The sequence below is a fragment of the Vulpes vulpes genome, chromosome 1, assembly GCF_048418805.1.
Source record: "Vulpes vulpes isolate BD-2025 chromosome 1, VulVul3, whole genome shotgun sequence".
NCBI lineage: Eukaryota > Metazoa > Chordata > Mammalia > Carnivora > Canidae > Vulpes > Vulpes vulpes.
The window spans coordinates 106,090,017-106,105,876 of NC_132780.1; the positions used below are offsets into that span (position 1 = coordinate 106,090,017).

Sequence of the window (15,860 nt, forward strand, 5' to 3'; positions counted from 1 at the left end):
CAATGGCATGCTGGTCATTACAAAAGTACACAGGTCAACTTGAGAATGTATGGCATGGCAACCATCAATATTGTGACAGGAGATTTTCACCACATTGATGGGCATGTCCTACAGGTTCCTAAAATATGCACTCAATGAGAAGTAATTCAATGTTTCATTTAAGTATTCATCATTTTATATCAGCCAAAGTTATAGAATCACAGTTAAACATTTACAAAATAAATATTAGACAATCTGAAATCACTTTTCCAAGTTTGTCATGCAAATTGATATACTTTGTCATGTTTTACATTTTCAAACCTGCCCGGTACTCCTTTGTTCAGGGCATACCGGAGCAACAACACACTTGTACAGAGTATTCCGTAGGTAATTATGGTGTTGATGTGGGATTTCTAATTCACCTGAAGAGAGGTAATCTGGATTGCTCCAGAATAAAGATCCAAGTATTTAGGAATGTATTCAGGAGCCCAACCTAGCACACAAGTGCCTGGCAGGTTAAGTATGAGCCGGAGGTCAGGATGGGGAAGTGTCTAAAGGTAAGTCTAGCCAGGTGTTCTAAGGCAGGGTTGTTAATGATTTTGATACCACAAAGGAAGGTTAAGAATTTTTTTTTTGTTATGGAAAATTCAAATATATCCAAAAGTAGAGACTAGTAAAACAAGCATTTGTACTGATATCCAGCTTCATCAGTTTTCAACACATACATTTTGCTTCATCTCTCTCTTCTTATCATCACCCCCCTCTCTGGAATAATTTAAAGTAAATTCATTATTCATGCTTCAGAATGTGTATCTGATGGAAAAGTACTTAAAATATTTACACTTCATGTATATATCTAATAAACTTAATGGTAATTCCTTAATACATCATCTAATACTCAGCCAAGTTGCCTCTAAAACATCCACATGATGCATTTGTTAGACTGACATGTGTCAGTCTATTTTAATTTATAACAGTTTATCTCTGTCCCTTGCTTTTCTAAAATACTCCTCATATTTTTAAGTAATATGGTCATTTGTTTTGTGGAATTCTACCTTTGAATCTGGCTGATGCAGCTCTGATGTGTCCTTTAACATGTTCCTCTTTTCCTATATACTCTGTAAACTAATTAGGGTGAGAGGCTTGAGTAAATTCAGGTTCAGTTGTTTTGCCAGGAAGATTTTGTGGGTTATTTGTGTGAAGTATTTTGTCTTTATTTTGTAGGCAACAAAGAGCCATTGTGTCCTATTAAACATATTCTTTTAAGGATCTGACCTGGTCATGTTTTATTTTAGAAAGCCAACATTGGGGAAAGTGAAAGATAGATTCGAGTTAGAAGAAACCAGAGGCAGAGAGAAATGTCATGAAGCCAGTGTCAGTGGGAGCAGCAAAAGGAGACAGTTCTTAAGAGATATTTTTTGTGGTGGACCCAACAGAGCTTGAGAATTTGTTCAGCCGGGGAGGTGAAAGAGTAGATGATGACCATGTCTTAGATGATTTTTTGAACTCGGATAACTGGATAGCGATACTGCCAACTGACACCAAAAGTATAGTGCACTTGCATGTTTTAGAAAGAAACTTTGGGTTTGGAAAAAATGAATTTGAGGAGCTTCTAGAATTTATAATGGCAGTCTCTATCCAGTATGGATCTTGGTCTGAGGAGAGAGGTTGAAACAGAAGATAGTTGTGTAGGGGCTAAATCCCTGAACGCTGAGTAAGTAATGAGGGAAGGGGACAGGAAAATAGAAAGTGGGAAAACAGACTACTACTTTAGATATGGTTGGTAGTGAAGGAAAGAGGAGCAACCTGTGCCAGCAATTTAAATGAGAAGAGAGAATTTGGGTATTAAAGAATTAGAGACAATTTAGTATACATGAATAAAGGGAAATTATTCAGAGTTTGGGAATACCAATAAAGAAAAACTTGATGTGATGAGGAAAGAAAAGATGGAGGAGAGCAAAGGCAGAGGTGGAGGTGCTAACCTCTAAAAACTGATAGCTCTTTCTTTGATTTCAGAGAGAAGGAGAAATAAGACATAGGCAGAGAAGTTGAGGGACCCTCATTATGACAAGGGAGGCAGAGGCCCTCAGGAGAATGAGGGCCCAGGGGACTGGTCAGGTCCTGGGGAGGGTAGTCAAGCCTTCCTGTTATGTGTGGAAAAGGAGGTCAAATGTAGAAAGATTGCTCAGCAGAGAGGATCTACCTCATGTTGTACTTATATATTTGTAAAGGTAAATAAAATGTGTAAATAAACCAGGAAGTGACTAGGACAGGATAGAGAAGTATTTTTCATATGGGAAATTTAAAAATTATGTTAAAACATTTATTTGTAATGGTGCCCACCGACCACCTGCATCAAAATCATCTGGGAGAGTTGTTAAAACTCCCCAAAACTGTTAACTCTCCTGTTTTACCCCAAATATGTAGTGTCCAAATCTCTAATAGTGGTGCTAGGAGTCGGTATTTTAAGCCCTGCAGATAAGGCTAATTCACATTTATGGTTAGGAACAACTGACATGGTATATACTATTATTTTCTTTAGTCCATTATTCTAATTAAAAGCATAGTCATGCGTTAGGGGAATAAAATTAAACACAAACCCATCTCCCAATTTGGAAATGCTCTCCACCAGGATAGTAGAGATGAAAGCACTTATCATTGAGTGAGCATTGAAGCAGAATGTGAGGCTTATCATAATCAATCCATCAAGAGATTATAAAGACAGAAAGAAATCTTACTCTTTTACATAGCTAAGCAGATGCAACCCATTACATATGTTTTCAAGATAAACAATAACTAGTCCTCAAATAAGGGGACTTGACAGCACCATTTGTCACATATAGTTCATTCTAAATATACCTGGTAATTGGGATGACCATCTGTGTTAGCATATTGACTTTATCTAGAGGAAAAATAAACTTGTATGTTTACAAAAGGAAATACTTTTGTAATTTGGAGCCACGCTCCCTCAGAAGTTAGGCTCCTACCCTCCCAAGGAACCTGTGACAGAGGGGTGCTACTTTCCTGGAGGTTTACCTTTCCAAGAGATGGTTCCCAGATCCTCGAAAAAAAAATTGTTGGGTTATAAAGCTGACAGAAGGCCTATCTAGTTTTTAAAGGATTTATACATGTCTTAAGGAGACGAGAAAGTACTTAGAATTACAAGTTTTCTGATGTAAATGATTTAAGAAAAAGGAAGGAGAAGTTTCCTCCCTTATTTTAAACATGGAGAATTAGACCTTCTATTTTTAATTTGTATTTGTCCTTATACATGTTAGCACTTTTTGTACTGTCTGGATTAGATAACAAATATCCAGACTTTCCAAATGTACATGCACATGCACGCACACACATGTTGTTGCAATGTAAAATCTGTTTTAAAAAAATCGAAGATCTAGATATAACTCAGAAGTCCCAAGAGAGGCTTTAATGGGTATTATTTTCAAGTAAGCCCATTTTTGTAGGTCATTTGCAGAAGACCAGAGTGAGCAAATAAAGCATGAAGGTTAATTGCTCACTCCCCTCTTGACTTGTGGCTTCTCTTCCACATCAGGATTACCTTTGATGTCATCAGGAGCTCCACAAGCTGCTCAGATACTAAGCAATGGGATAGAATGAGAATGAGTCTGGCAAAGGAGAGGGTCTATCTAAATGCAAAGTAATGTTAATAATGATGAAAGTAATCATCTCACCCTATCTGACCTTTGCTGTTTCATGACATTAGAACTATTTTCTTTAATTTCCATGGCATTTATCCTTGGGCCAAGGGAACTGCCATGGTCTAATTCGTTTTAAATTTAAAGGGACACAATTTAATTTTAAAGGTAGTTAACTCTTGGCTATCTAAGCTAATAGCAAGGAACAGACTTATACCCCACTGACATTATGGTGGTGCTCTTCCCAGAATAAAATTCAAACCATAGTTGACGTTTAGAGTATCACAGAATTATTTGGCCTAAATTAAATATCTGGATAAATGCCTTTGGCCTTTGTGACTGACAAATACCTTTGGAACTACCTCCCTTTTTTGGAAGATGGTAGCATATAAGGTTTAGCCTCTGAGAAGTCTTTAATGATAAAGGCACAATCAAGGAAAGATTAGGTTTATGGCACCAGAAACTCCGTGACTTGACACTGTCTTATAGTGAACTAAGCACTCATGGGAAACTGAATATAAGTCAGTGTTACACAACTTGTCACTTGCATCCTATTTAAAATAACACTTATAAGGGAAGAAAACAATGGGTTCCGTGTATTGAGTGATACCCACATTACTAATTCTTGTATTTCTTACGACAAAAGTGTAAAATCTTATAACATCATTTTACAACAGGGAAATTGAGGATTAGCGTCTGTTTAATGTTGCAAAGCTAGACATTGACAGAGATATAAAACTCAGGCTCCTTCCATCAAGCCATGATGCCTTAAAGTGAATTTAGAATACTAAGTTTAAAATAATCAAAATGGGAATTGCCACATTAAAACATCTGAAAAATCACATAGTAGAAAAACATGTTTAGCCTTTTGGATACCTGCTTGACTAAGGAAGTGTTTTTTCCAGTAATACTTATTAATATTTCAGTAAACAACAGTGTTCCACAGGAAATAAAATTAAGAATCACCAATTTAATTGAATTTATGGGTGGGTCAAGCCAAATGAACTCTCTAATCTTGTGTTAGGCTTTGCTTAACCATTGCATCATGCTGTGCTCAAAGTAAGAGTGGATAATGGAATAATTATTCAAGGAAATATGTTTTGGCCTTTCTGTGATAAGAAGGGCCAACTCTCCTGCCTTCCTACATAGCAGTAGTATTTTGATGTCCAAATTGTCCAGAGGATGCCTGCCTTCTGCTTTGAGCTTGTGATCGCCATTACTAGACCAGATGAGGCAGCGATTGCTGATCACTTCTGGTTAATCTTGGTGATAAAATGCAATGGCAGGAAGAGCAATTAGTCAGCAGGTACCACGACTTAATAATTCAGAGTCCATACCCTTCTTTTTTTTTTTTTTTTCATACCCTTCTTTATTTCAGTAAAGTTCTTTATTGCACAAATTTTTCACTTCCTCTGCTTGTATAAGTGAAATCCATAGGCCTTTTCCTGCCTGAAAAAAGATGACCAATCTCTTCTGGTTCCAAAGACTGTAGAACAGCTAGTGTGAATAGAAGTCTGCAAAATTTGCCTCAGACCACATATGAATTTCCTGCAGCACTGGAAACAACAGCTTGTATTTGCTAACGAGAAACAGATGTGGAAAACCAAGGTGGCAAGGAAACCTGTTCCACGTAGAAAGGAAACTTAAATTCCTAATCCACCTTAAATTCTCCATCAGCTGCTGGTTCTTTGTGTGGATGTAATATCAATACCCCTTTAGGATTTCTTGCTCTTTTAGCACCAAAATCTCAACATGGTATAAAATCTTGTTGAGAGGAAAAGTAACTTAAAAAAATGAGTTAAAACAGTGAACATAGCTTCTGTTCTCTAAGCAATTTTAAGTTTATATAGCATTATATATATATATTTAAATTATTATATGGCATATATATATGACATATGCCAAGTATTTCTACTCTCATTTTACAGAGATAGAAATGGAAATGATGTATAAATTACTCATAATCTGCTAAAAATGGTATAAATTAGTTTTGGAATGTTTATTGGGGGTGAGAAAGTAAATTCTTTCCAGGTGAGATTGCTATATCACTACAAAGCAGTGTACTCTTCAGCATATAGAGGAAGCTCCTCCTGGGACGCAGGGCTGACTCAGTGGTTGAGTGTCTGCCTTTAGCTCAGGTTGCGATCCTGGGGACCTGGGATCTAGTCCCACATCGGGCTCCCTGCAGGGAGCCTGCTTCTCCCTCTGCCTGTGTCTCTGCCTCTCTCGGTGTCTCAAGAATAAATAAAATCTTTTAAAAAAGACTCTTCCTATTATATTTAATAGGTTTTGGTTCATACTCTCAGTTTCAACCCAATGCTACTTTGAAGGACTTGTAATCCAGCCCATGAATCTAGGTGCAGTCATAGTCACAGGATTACCTACATCTTCATCTGACCTGCACAGAGCCTCCCTCTACTCACAACAGATACCCACCCCATCCCATGTCTCCTTTGGTTTTGGGAGAGTGTCCAGAGTATACTTGCCATTTGAGGTGCTACTCCAGTCATTAAACTGCTTCGTTTATGCAATGGGGGAGAGATGGGGGTAGGAAAAGACCAAACCTATTCCCAACTTTGTTTCACCCACGGTCACCTTAGTACTAAAATAGATTTATTTGGACTCAAGCTCAAAAAGTTTTTATGAGCCCTCTTTTATGAGATTCGAAACCAGTTAGTTCCTCAGAGAAGGAAAGGAGTTAGGCATACATTCATCTCCTTCATGATTCTTTCTCCTCCTCCTCCTCCTCTCTCTCTCCTTTTCTTTCATCCCTTTCATTCCAACTTCTCATTCTTGTTAACATGTAAATCATACAAATAGCTATTTGGTGGGAATGCTTAATCCTACCAGATAGAGTCTACCCTAAGGGTTAGCTTCTGCCAGAAGTAGATAGGTGTGACTAAGCAGTTCAGCTAAGACTTGCAACATTGACATCACCTGGGGGCTTGTGAGAAATACACAAATCAGCCCACCTCCCACCAAGATCTACTGAATCAGAATCTGCACCTTAATAAGATTATCTGGTAGTACATATGCACCATAAAGCATAAGAAGTGGTGTATCGAGCATGGTACTCATGATGTCTTGCTAGCTTTGTGTCAACCCCAGCTGGCTGTCATGCACTTGCTTGCTATTAATGACAATAGGTTTCAAAAAATCTATCACTGTAAAGGGAAAATAATTTAAAAAAATCATTATTAGTAATGAGGCAAAATAATTAGTTACCAAGACTAATGTATTTTGAAAGGTTAAGCAACTAAAAAAAAGAAAAAATCTATTCATTTGCTATTATTTAATGGGTTGAATTTTGTCAATTGGAAGTCAGAAAATATGTGGCATTAAAGATATTGATGTCTGTCTAAAACTCTAAAAACAGGAATCATCTTGAGCACTTGGCAGAGTACAGATAGGAAATATGAGTTCCGGATGAACAGTCAAGATGAAACCATATTAATTGCACATATATTTTCTTTGTGAATCTTGGAACTTATTGTTATAAATTAGAAACCATGTATGCTGTTTGTGAAGGAGTTGAATTAAGTATGCTGTAATAGGGATCCCTGGGTGGCGCAGCGGTTTGGCGCCTGCCTTTGGCCCAGGGTGTGATCCTGGAGACCCCAGATCGAATCCCACATCAGGTTCCCGGTGCATGGAGCCTGCTTCTCCCTCTGCCTGTGTCTCTGCTTCTCTTTCTCTCTCTCTCTCTCTCTCTCTCTGTGACTATCATAAATAAATAAAAATTAAAAAAAATATGCTGTAATAGACATTCGCTGTATTCACTAGGCACCTGGGAATATCCAGAGCTTCCAATGACTTCATAATCTACTGGGAGAACAAATATCCATTCCCAGATATAATGTAAGCAGTATGGTAGCCTCACAGTCAAAGAGATACAACAGAGAGCACAAATGATTACTTTCCATTGGGAAATGAGGGAAAATCTCATTAATGGACAACTTAGATATTATTTTTCTATTCTCAGCTTATTTCTCTTCTTACCTGAATACTGTCATGGGTATTTCATCCATTATTACCATTTATTTGTGATACATTGAATATTTGGTGATTCTCACATTTATACTTTTTGCTCTTTTGTATTCCCCAAATATTAGACTCGTATTTATGACCATCTTTTCTACACTTCTGCTTGAAATGTCCCATATATATCTCAGCCTCTCAAAAACTGAGCTCATCCTCTTTATTCATTCCTTTATTCCTTATCTCAGGGAATGATCAAGTCACCCATTAAAGCTGGAAATCTGAGTTATCAGTTTGACTCTCTTTCTTCCTGCTATCATCTAATCAATTTCTTATCAATTTTGTCCATTAGAATGATTTCGTTTCCATGTATATATGTATGTAATCCTTTACACAACATGGGGCTCAAACTCATGACCCTAAGATCAAGAGCCACAAGCTCCTCTGACAGCAGCCTACTGCCCTGGAATGATTTCATTTCTTCTCCACAATCCCTTCCAAACACCTCTCCCTTACAGAGGCATGGTTGTATACAATATGGTATATACACCTCTATCACGTTTTTATCAGGCTGTATTATAATTGTCTAGTTTTTCTGCTTCCTCTAATTGAACAAGAGCATCTTGAAGTAAAGGAATGTTACTAATGCCTTTATCTTTGGAGTCTAGCAAAGACTGACATGTAACATATATAAGTAGTTTTTTTATAATAAATTTATTTTTTATTGGTGTTCAATTTGCCAACATACAGAATAACACCCAGTGCTCATCCCGTCAAGTGCCCCCCTCAGTGCCCGTCACCCATTCACCCCCACCCCCCCGCCCTCCTCCCCTTCCACCACCCCTAGTTCGTTTCCCAGAGTTAGGAGTCTTTATGTTCTGTCTCCCTTCCTGATATTTCCCACACATTTCTTCTCCCTTCCCTTATATTCCCTTTCACTATTATTTATATTCCCCAAATGAATGAGAACATATGTTTGTCTTTCTCTGATTGACTCATTTCACTCAGCATAATACCCTCCAGTTCCATCCACGTTGAAGCAAATGGTGGGTATTTGCCATTTCTAATGGCTGAGGAATATTCCATTGGATACATAAACCACATCTTCTTTATCCATTCATCTTTCGATGGACACCAGGCTCCTTCCACAGTTTGGCTTGTGGACATTGCTGCTATAAATATCGGGGTGCAGGTGTCCCGGCATTTCATTGCATCTGTATCTTTGGGGTGAATCCCCAACAGTGCAATTGCTGGGTCGTAGGGCAGGTCTATTTTTAACTCTTTGAGGAACCTCCACACAGTTTTCCAGAGTGGCTGCACCAGGTCACATTCCCACCAACAGTGTAAGAGGGTTCCCTTTTCTCCGCATCCTCTCCAACATTTGTGGTTTCCTGCCTTGTTAATTTTCCCCATTCTCACTGGTGTGAGGTGTAACATATATATAAGTAGTTTTAAAAAATACTTTGTTGACATGAAGCAGCATATAGTCTAGATCTTGAAAATAAATAGGAACAGTAGCCTCTGGGTTGTATAAAACTGATGGCACTGATTTTGTTTTATTTATTTTACTTTTTTAAAAAATATTTATTTATTTATTCATGATAGATATAGAGAAAGAAAGAGAGAGGCAGAGACACAGGAGGAAGGAGAAGCAGGCTCCATGCAGGGAGCCTGACATGGGACTCGATCCCGGGACTCCAGGATCGCGCCCTTGGCCAAAGGCAGGGGCCAAACCGCTGAGCCATCCAAGGATCCCCCAGTGATTTTGTTTTAAACTCATGTGTGCATCACATTTTTCCTCTTTTTTTGATATTATGCTTTGACCCCAGAATTCCTGATATTCATGTGGAGATTTTTACATTTTCAGATCAGTGGTAAAAGAATATTTTGAGCCACTGCTCTGTGGGGCTGAACCCAATTTTTTGGGGGTGTTGCCGTTTGTATCATAGAATATGTGTATGCAAATTATTTGAATAATGTATTGCTCTGTGCTCTTATTATTCCAGGTAATAATTAGAAAATGTTAAAATAAATATTCTGATGTTAAGGAAAGTAAATGTAGGTCTCAAATTTAACAGTATTGAGATGAAATGGAGATCGTTCAGTCTATCAAAAGCGCAGGATCTTTAGTGTAATCTGGATGCCGCTGGATTTAAGCTAGTTGAGTGTGGAATAGTTGAAAAAAAGAATAAAGTTAGATATACTTGTAGATATATGAATGATATGCAACAAATATATTGTCAGTAATTGCGTCTAAAGAGAAAAGTATAGTTAAGATGTTCTAGGAATGGGACTTATTGAGAATGAAGAAGTAGAATGAGGTTTTTATTCATATATATAGAATTGGATTCATCTCTTCTTCACTCCCACTTATAAGGTAACAATACTCTATAAACTCCTAATCTGGACACATTTTTAAATATGTGGTGAGATAGATGGCTGGTAGTGTGGCAGGATATTTAAAATTTGCATGGTTTAAGGAAAGGTGAGACAAACTCATGGCCTGATTGGTAGGTGAGAGAAGTGCAGAGCATTTCTTTATTTTTACCTGAAATTGATTTAATACTATGTATTTTTAATTCTTATGAAAAGCAAAGATTGGTTAAAATATCAGAGGAGGGGCACCTGGGTGGTACAGTTGGTTAGGCATCTGACTCATGCTTTTGGCTGCTGTTGTGATCTTGGGGTCATGGGATTGAGCCCCACATTGGGCTCCGTCCTCAGTGTGGAGTCTGTTTGGGACTCTCTCCCCCCTCCCAGTGCCCTTCTCCATTCCATGCCACTCTCACTCTCAAATAAATAAATCTTTAAAATGTCAGGGGGAAAAATAGCTATTTTGGCAGTATAACTGCACATAAACTCTGTAAGCTGGCCTGTCATTATAAACATGCTTAGTATATTTAAACGAAACACTAAAAGCCAAAAATCTAAAGGTATTTATTTCTTGATCTTGTTTTTAACTTGTTCTCATTGAGTTGTTTAATACTCAAGTGTTGTTCAAAAGGATAGAGCAATTCAGACCAGAGATTGGACACTAAAAAGGCTCAACAAAATTTAGTTGTTGAGAGCGACCGTTATTTACTAGCTCTGAAAAAAAAAATCTCTTCTTTTGGCAGAAATTGCCCTTTGGCAACTTAAAAGTATCTTTTCTCCCTCCTCAAAGCCTGACAAATGGAAAAGTTGTGCTGAATGGATGTCTTTAGTATCTACAACCAGGAAAAAAACTGTGTTTCTCAGAAGGGATAGTGAAAAGTCTTAAGAAAACTGGGTTATGGGTGGATTTGAACAGATTTCTTTTCTTCCACTGCAAAAAGCCTTTAGCTTGTTATCATATCTCCTAGCGGGATCAGCTTGTAGCAAATTCAGTTCCATTTCAGGAGTTACAAGTCTTCGGTTAGAGGCAGAAAACTAGAGAGAGCTCTACATCTGAACAAAGTAATCTTTGCCATTTATGAAGCTATTTTAAGTATCCATTAATTCCTCTCAAACAAAGGTAAAGAAGCTGAAGGCTTTAGTTGGCTTAAATTAAGGAGAATGATAATTCTCCTTTGTAACATATTTAATGGTACGTATTCACTTCTATACGTTTGTGATGGTCCAAGTAATGCAGTGATACCAAGTCTCGATTCCACGGGACAGAGAGAGAGTAAACTCATGGGTAGCTAAGAATTTGATCTGAGGCTGAGGTAGGTATTTTGTTACCTCACAGAGACCGAAAAGGCTTCCTGTCTGAAAGGGCTTCCTGTGATTTTGCCACGGTGTTTGCCACTTGGCCTCATTTTCTCCCATTTTCTTCTTTGTATCCTACATTCTCGTGAAAACAGAACCGTCCAGCTCTCAGCCAAGCCTGAGCTTATTTCACACTTGTGTCTTTATTCATCCTCCCCTCTGTGTTATAAAATTTCCACTCCTTTAAATTGCTAACTCTACTGATGCTTCAAAACTCACGTCAATGGCATCTTCTCCAGGAGACTGTTCCTAACCAGCTGGTCTGGGTGGGGTGCACTTTCTGTACCACCCCATAGCTCTCTGCCCAGTCTTTCTGTCACACTGGGCCACACCTATCTCCTCTTATGGACTATGATGTACTCGAGAACAAATACCACTGCTTTGTAAATCTTCAGTGCAGTCTACTGTTCCAACACGTCATATGGTAAAATAATTACTTAGTTAATAATTAAATATATCAATGACTGCTACAGCTTCCTGCCTTCTGGGACTTCCAGGTTATAGAGAAGACAAATAGAAGAATACACAAATATATACATGATTCTAAGGCAATATGACAGCATAATGGGGTGGCATGATTTAGATTTGGGATCAGGAAAGTCTTTGGGGAGAGGACAATGAAATTTGAGGCCTGAAGAATGAATAGGAGTTAACCAGACCAAGAGTTAGGGGTAGGAAGAGCAGCCTCAACAGAGCAAAGAGCACGGATTAAAGGCCCTTTGCAAATCTATGTTAGGCTTTTTAAAACATTCACAGCATTTTGTTGAGGAATCGTTTATATAAAATAATTGTATATATTTACACTGATTTTAAGGAGAGAGCTTTGCAATTTTGACACGTATATGCAGTCATGAAACTACTACCCAGATCAAATACCATTTTTATCACCCCATATATTTCCTTGTTTCCTCTATTTTAAACCATTTCACCCCAGGGGGTAGCAACTATTCTGGCTTTCATCGCTCAGTATGATGCCTTCAAAGAACTTGAAAAAAATTTAGTGAAACAAAGGTAGTGAGTAAGGGGTTGGTAGAGAGATGTGAATACAGTGGTTAAGGGGAATGGCAGGTCATGGAGAGTCTTGAGGACCTGGTTCAAGATTTGGAATTTTGGCATAAGTGAAATGAATAGCTGTTGAAGACCTGAGTGGAGGTGACATGATTGGATTCATGTATTAATAGCTATACTGATTAGAGAGGGTTAAAAGTATAAATAAAGGAGCCAGTTAGGAAAAGCTAACCTAATATTCTAGGGTTAGAGAGGACAGTGGCACGAGCCAAGGAATAGCATGTAAATGCAGAACAATCAATAAATATAAGATCTAATTTGGAGTTTGTGGACAAACATTTATTAAAATAAACTCTATTATTTTAGCAAAGAACATCATTAAAAGTTATGGTTGCTAATTTAAACAGCTAATGTTGCTAAAAGCTAATAGAGATATTCTCCCAATTTTAAGTAGGATTTATTATTTCCTATGTACTTAATAATGAATTCTACCTATGAAGGGAATATTGCTTGAGTTTTCTATAATAACTATCCTAGTATTTGCCTTTTGGCTTTAAAAAAGATTTTCCATCTTTCTCTCCATCTTTAACCATGAGAAAGTCTTTCTTTCTTTTTGTAATGAGTTTAAGGTCATACCCAAACCGAAATTTTCATTTTTACCTATTCACATTCTCAAAATATGACTCACTTTGCCAGCAAAAATCAGTATGCAGAGTGAATACTCCAAAGAAACATGCTGTTGAACACTGTTACCCTTAGATTAGATTTGAAGTACTTAAGCAAATAAAATGACATTTATTACTTAGGTGAACATCATCTCCTTTACTAAACATTTATTTTAGTTTGCTTGTTTTTCCTGTTTTGAAGAAAAGAGTTTATTTCTCCAAATAGTTTAGTCAGTTTTTGTTTTGTTTGTGTCCACGTTTTGACAACCTGATGCTTGTTTTTGATTCTTTATCTAAGCGGTAAAATGGGATGATAAAAGTGGTTAGGTTACTGTATTAATTTCCTAATGCTGCCACAACAAAATGCCACAAGAAGGGTGACTTAAAACAGCAGAAATTTATTGCCTCCGAGTTCTAGAGGCTAGAAGTTCAAAATCAAGGTGTCAGCAGGGCCATGTTCCCTTGACACTCTGGGTAGAAGAATCCTTCCTTGCCTCTTTCAAGCTTCTGGTGCTTTACAGGCCATCTCTGGCATTCTTTGGCTTGTAGATGCATGGCTCCAGCTGTGTCTTCACATGGCATTCCTTTATAAGGACACGAGTCATGTGGAATTAGAAACCCACCGTATTCCAGCGTGACCTCAGCCAAACTAATTACATCTACAATGACCATATTTCCAAATAAGGTCACATTCTGAGAGACTGGGGGTTAGGATTTCAGTGTATTTTTTTTTTTTATGAGGGGAGCAGGACATGATTCAACTTATAACAGTTACCAAAAACAGTAAAAGTAAAAGCTTCTGCCACTGGGACACTGCCTCCCAACCAACCTCTCCATTTGCTACAAATATTTTTATCATTACATATAGAAAATAACTAAATAAAGATATGAAAAGCTTGTGTGTATACACACACTCACCTTTTTAAAAATTTTTTTTATGATAGTCACACAGAGAGAGAGAGAGAGAGAGAGGGGCAGAGACACAGGCAGAGGGAGAAGCAGGCTGCATGCACCGGGAGCCCGACGTGGGATTCGATCCCGGGTCTCCAGGATCACGCCCTGGGCCAAAGGCAGGCGCCAAACCACTGCGCCACCCAGGGATCCCCCACACACTCACCTTTATAGACCTAGAATGAATCCCATCACTGATAACTCATGGAATAGTTAAAGAAGCTGTGAAAATGTTATTTTAAATTTCCACGTCGAGTTTATTCCTTTTATTTTGGCATAGTCATTAGCAAAATTTTCTTAGAGCAGGCTATGCCTCTGTTTTTGTAGTATCAGCACATTTGTTTTCATTCCTTTCTCTGTAGAGTAAATTTAATATAGGCAAAATAAAATGGAATTCTGATGGACAGCTTCTGTTTCTCCATCCTGGATGAGATGGCTTACAAAATACCAAAATGCTCAGCAATACGGCTTACAGTGGATTTTTAACTGCTTCTTCCTTACACTTGGGAAGATGCATCATTCGTAGTGAGTCTCACTACTCTGGACAGGTTATCTAAATAATTCAGTTACTCTAGCTCTGAATTTTCTCTGTAACCTGATTTTTTCCCCACTAGATTCTCTAATCATTCTGTAATACTCAACTGACATTTAATGCACGTCCACAGTATACCAGCCACAAAGAAACAGAGATATTTTCTAACTCCTTAACAACTAAATCTAGGACTGTTTTTCCTGGCTACTTTTCTTAACAATTTTAGCGATGGATTATAGTACCTTTAACTATAGGAATCAGTTAAACAGACTAGAAGGATGAGTAAATATATTAGAGGATGTTATAGTTATTCTTGTACCCTGTGTTGTGCTTTTGTGACTAGTGTTTTTATATATATATATATATATATATATATATATATATATATATATATATTTTTTTTTTTTTTTTTGTTTCAGCTGAAAGAGACATCAGTGTCTACTGTGGGGTGCAGGCCATTACAATGAAGATTAATTTTTGCACCGTACTGTTCTCGGGTTATTCTGAAACCGATCTGGCACTGAATGGAAGGCATGGGGACTCCCACTGCAGGGGGTTCATCAATAACAACACCTTCCCCGCAGTGGTCATTTTCATCATCAATCTCAGCACCTTGGAGGGCTGTGGAAACAACTTAGTGGTAAGACAAGTGTGAAATTATGTGCTGGGTTTGGGGTCACGACAAAAAGTCGCCCCATTTCATGAAGTAATCAGAAACCCAGTCTATCTTTCAAGAAAAAACTCCAATAAAACTGAACAGGTCACTTCCTTTGCCTGTTGGAGGCTTCCGACATACAATTTTATTTCCCAGTAATGGTTCTGCTTACTGTAGCTGAGCAGTTGAGGGGCATGAGTTCAGCTGTGCTCTTCTAAACAGCATTAGTTGTGTGAGTGACATTGATGAGTAGGCCCCTACGGCTTATCATTAGCTATGCTTCTCATGCTTTTTATGGAACTATCTTATCATACAAAATTTGTTTGTTCTGGTGAGTTTGGCAATGATCCCTTGGCCCGTTGCTTCTTAGTGACCTCATTCAGAAAGAAAGATGAAATATAGAATGGGAAACTCAGAATCTTCCAGGTTCCAAGTTTTACCATGGAATGACCCACAGCAATGTTTTGTGGAAGAGGGCTGTTAGCATTTCCAGAGTGATATTCTTCACCACGTGGGTCTGTCCTTTGAACTTCCAAATGTTTTTCATACCCAAACTTACTCATGAAATCCCAATATATTGTTCAAAAAAGGAAACCTCTCTAGTCATTGTGAAAATCAAAATTTTTATAATACTATATTATCAAAATTTTTATAATACTATATTATAATACTATAATATAATATATTATAATACTATAATACTATAA

The 15,860-nt window shown here is 37.7% G+C and overlaps 1 protein-coding gene across 2 annotated transcripts in view; it reads left to right on the top strand.

Annotated features, from left to right (window-relative positions):
• The window catches only part of ZPLD1 (zona pellucida like domain containing 1), a 74,145-nt gene that overhangs the window by 31,042 nt on the left and 27,243 nt on the right, over window positions 1-15,860 (top strand). For both annotated transcript variants that reach the window (XM_072722292.1, XM_025989992.2), the window contains exon 4: window positions 14,918-15,138. In XM_072722292.1, coding sequence (XP_072578393.1) covers window positions 14,918-15,138 — 221 coding nt within the window. The remainder of the gene's footprint in view (window positions 1-14,917; window positions 15,139-15,860) is intronic.